Source organism: Etheostoma spectabile, chromosome 3 (genome assembly GCF_008692095.1).
Source record: "Etheostoma spectabile isolate EspeVRDwgs_2016 chromosome 3, UIUC_Espe_1.0, whole genome shotgun sequence".
Classification (NCBI taxonomy): domain Eukaryota; kingdom Metazoa; phylum Chordata; class Actinopteri; order Perciformes; family Percidae; genus Etheostoma; species Etheostoma spectabile.
In genome coordinates this window covers 24,322,897-24,325,511 of record NC_045735.1, presented here as the reverse complement: position 1 = coordinate 24,325,511, position 2,615 = coordinate 24,322,897, and the positions used below count along the sequence as shown (strand labels likewise).

The 2,615-nt window shown below is 31.4% G+C and overlaps 1 protein-coding gene across 2 annotated transcripts in view; it reads left to right on the top strand.

Annotated features, from left to right (window-relative positions):
- LOC116680212 (solute carrier organic anion transporter family member 1C1) overlaps window positions 1-2,615 on the top strand; it is a 32,564-nt gene that overhangs the window by 29,099 nt on the left and 850 nt on the right. For both annotated transcript variants that reach the window (XM_032509438.1, XM_032509439.1), the window contains 2 exons: window positions 1,610-1,727; window positions 2,289-2,615. The exon at window positions 2,289-2,615 is cut by the window's right edge and continues 850 nt beyond it. In XM_032509438.1, the coding sequence (XP_032365329.1) occupies window positions 1,610-1,727; window positions 2,289-2,526 (356 nt within the window). In that variant the 3' untranslated portion in view covers window positions 2,527-2,615. The remainder of the gene's footprint in view (window positions 1-1,609; window positions 1,728-2,288) is intronic.

Here is a 2,615-nt window from a genome sequence, read left to right as displayed (position 1 = left end):
TAAGTTATGTGGAAAAAGGTCATAGTATAGTATGTCGTAAAAAACAATAAAAAGTCATAGTATAGTATGTCGTAAAAAAGTCACATTATAGTATGTTCAAAAAAGTTAAAAAAAGCCATAGTATACACTGTCGAAAAAAGTGTAAAAAAGTCTTAGTAAATGTCAAAAATAGTTATAATATAGTATGTTGAAAAAAATGATTAAAAAAGTCATTGTATAGTATGTCGTAAAAAGGTCAGAGTATGCTATGTCAAAAACAGTGATTAAAAGTCATAGTGTAGTATATGGAAAAAAAATCATAGTATAGTATGTAGAAAAAGTCATAGTATAGTATGTTGAAAAATGTCATATTGTATGTTGAAAAAAGTCACAGTGTAGTATGTTGAAAAAATTGATTAAAAAGTCATAGTATAGTATGTCAAACAAGTGGTAAAAAGCCATAGTGTAGTATGTTTAAAAAGGAACATTACAGTCATAGTTTAGAATGTTGAAAAAAAGTATACTATGTTGAAAAAAGTCATATTATTGTATGTCAAAAAAAGTGATAAAAAAAAGTCAGTAACACAGAAAAGCATGTGATAGAACAGCCAAAATTGAAAGAAATCATAGTATATGTTGAAAAAGTCAAAGTTTAGCATGTTGAAAAAAAATCATAGTATAGGTTGTCAAAAAATAGTGATAGTGTAGTATGTCGAAAAAAGTCATTGTATGATACGCCAATTTTCTGCATTTCTATCACCTCAAATTTAAGCTGTCCTATTATTAATCCTGCAAATGTAAAATGAAAAAAAGTAATAAAAAAAGTCATAGTATAGTATCTCAGAAGTGTCATAGTATAGTATTTTGAAAAAAGTAATCATATTGAATGTCAAAAAAGTGATTAAAAAGTCATAGTATAGTATGTTGAAAAAAGACAGTATCGTACTGTATGTTGAAAAAGTTATAGTATACTGGATGTTGAAAAAAGTTATAGTATAGCATGTCGTAAAAAAATGACAAAAGTCATAGTTTAGTATATAAAAAACAGTTATAGTATAGTATGTTGAAAAAAGTGATAAAAAAGTCATAGTATAGTTTTTTGGAGAAAGTCATAGTAAAGTACATCAAAAAAGTCATAGTACATGTTGAAAAAGTGATAAAAAAGTCATAGTTTAGCATGTCGAAACAAATCATAGTAGAGTATGTCAAAAAAGTCATAGTATACTGTATGTGAAAAAAGTGATAAATAGACAGTATAGTATGTCAAAAAAGATGATAAAAAGTCATAGTTTAGTCTATTGTAAAAAAAAGTAATGACAAAAAATGATTTAAAAATCGTAGTATAGTATGTTGAAAAATGTCATTGTACAGCATGTTGAAAAAAATTCATAAAAAGTCATAGTTTAGTATATTGAAAAAGTCATAGTCTAATATGTCGAGAAAAGTGATTAAAAAATCAAACTATGGCATGTCGAAAAAGTAAAAAAAGTCATAGTATAGTATGTCAAAAAAAGACAAAATGTGTTTGTTTTAGCCTCATTTTAATGTTTATTGCTGCTCTGAACAGTCAAATCTGTTGGGTTTCAGTTCTTGGGGATGTGGTTATGAAAATATGGTTTTGGTCTTACAGCAGGGATACCAGCACCCATCTACTTTGGAGCAATCATTGACACCACATGTCTGAAGTGGGGTCAGAAGAGGTGTGGAGGCATAGGAGCCTGTAGAATCTACAACACCACTGCATACAGGTAGGGCTGCATACTAACAAATACATTTGAATGTTTTGATTATTATTTATTTAAAAAAAACAAACAGCCAACTTTAAGTAACATCAGTGTTACAATTAATGATGCAAAGCTGTCTCATATTCTATTACAACTGTGTTGATCTATCATTAACAGTAGACCACTGTCCCTGTTCGCTTAAAATTCATACTTCTCAGAGTCACAACTCAATTTTTTAGTACACAAAGACAGCAAAGCACATAATTGTAGATTAAGTGTTACAATTCAGAATAGCACTGTCCTCGATATCCATACACAAATTATTGTCCATAGATCTGCATTAAAATCATAGAGAAAAGATGCAGTTTGTAATTCCAGAACTTTCCTGAGAATCATCACATTTTTAAGTTTTCTTCAGTATAAAAGTAATTTAGTGATGGTTGTCTTTACTATACATCCATGGGTACATTGTTTGTCTTTACTGTTTTCCCAACATGTATTCATTCCATTCCTCCTCATGTCTTGTCAAAATCAACCTAATCTTTACCAAATCAGTTATGTTTTTTTTTCATTTTAACTTCACAGGATAGCATACTTGGGTCTGACTCTGAGCCTGCGCAGCATCTCATTCATTATTTGCATCCCGGGTTTCATTTTGCTCGGTCGACAGTTGAGGAAGGAGGAAAGAAATGCCATCCACGGAGCTCTGGCCAATGGCGGGACAGAGCTGGAGGCACTGAGGAAGGAAGAGTTTGTGATTTCTAATTCTGACCAATCACAACACACGGTAGACAACAGCACAGCCAGGGAGACACGGCTGTGACAAATCCAGCAGAACTGACCCCCTCCTTGTCTCCTTGTCTCCTTCTCTCACACACACACACACACACACACACACACACACACACACAC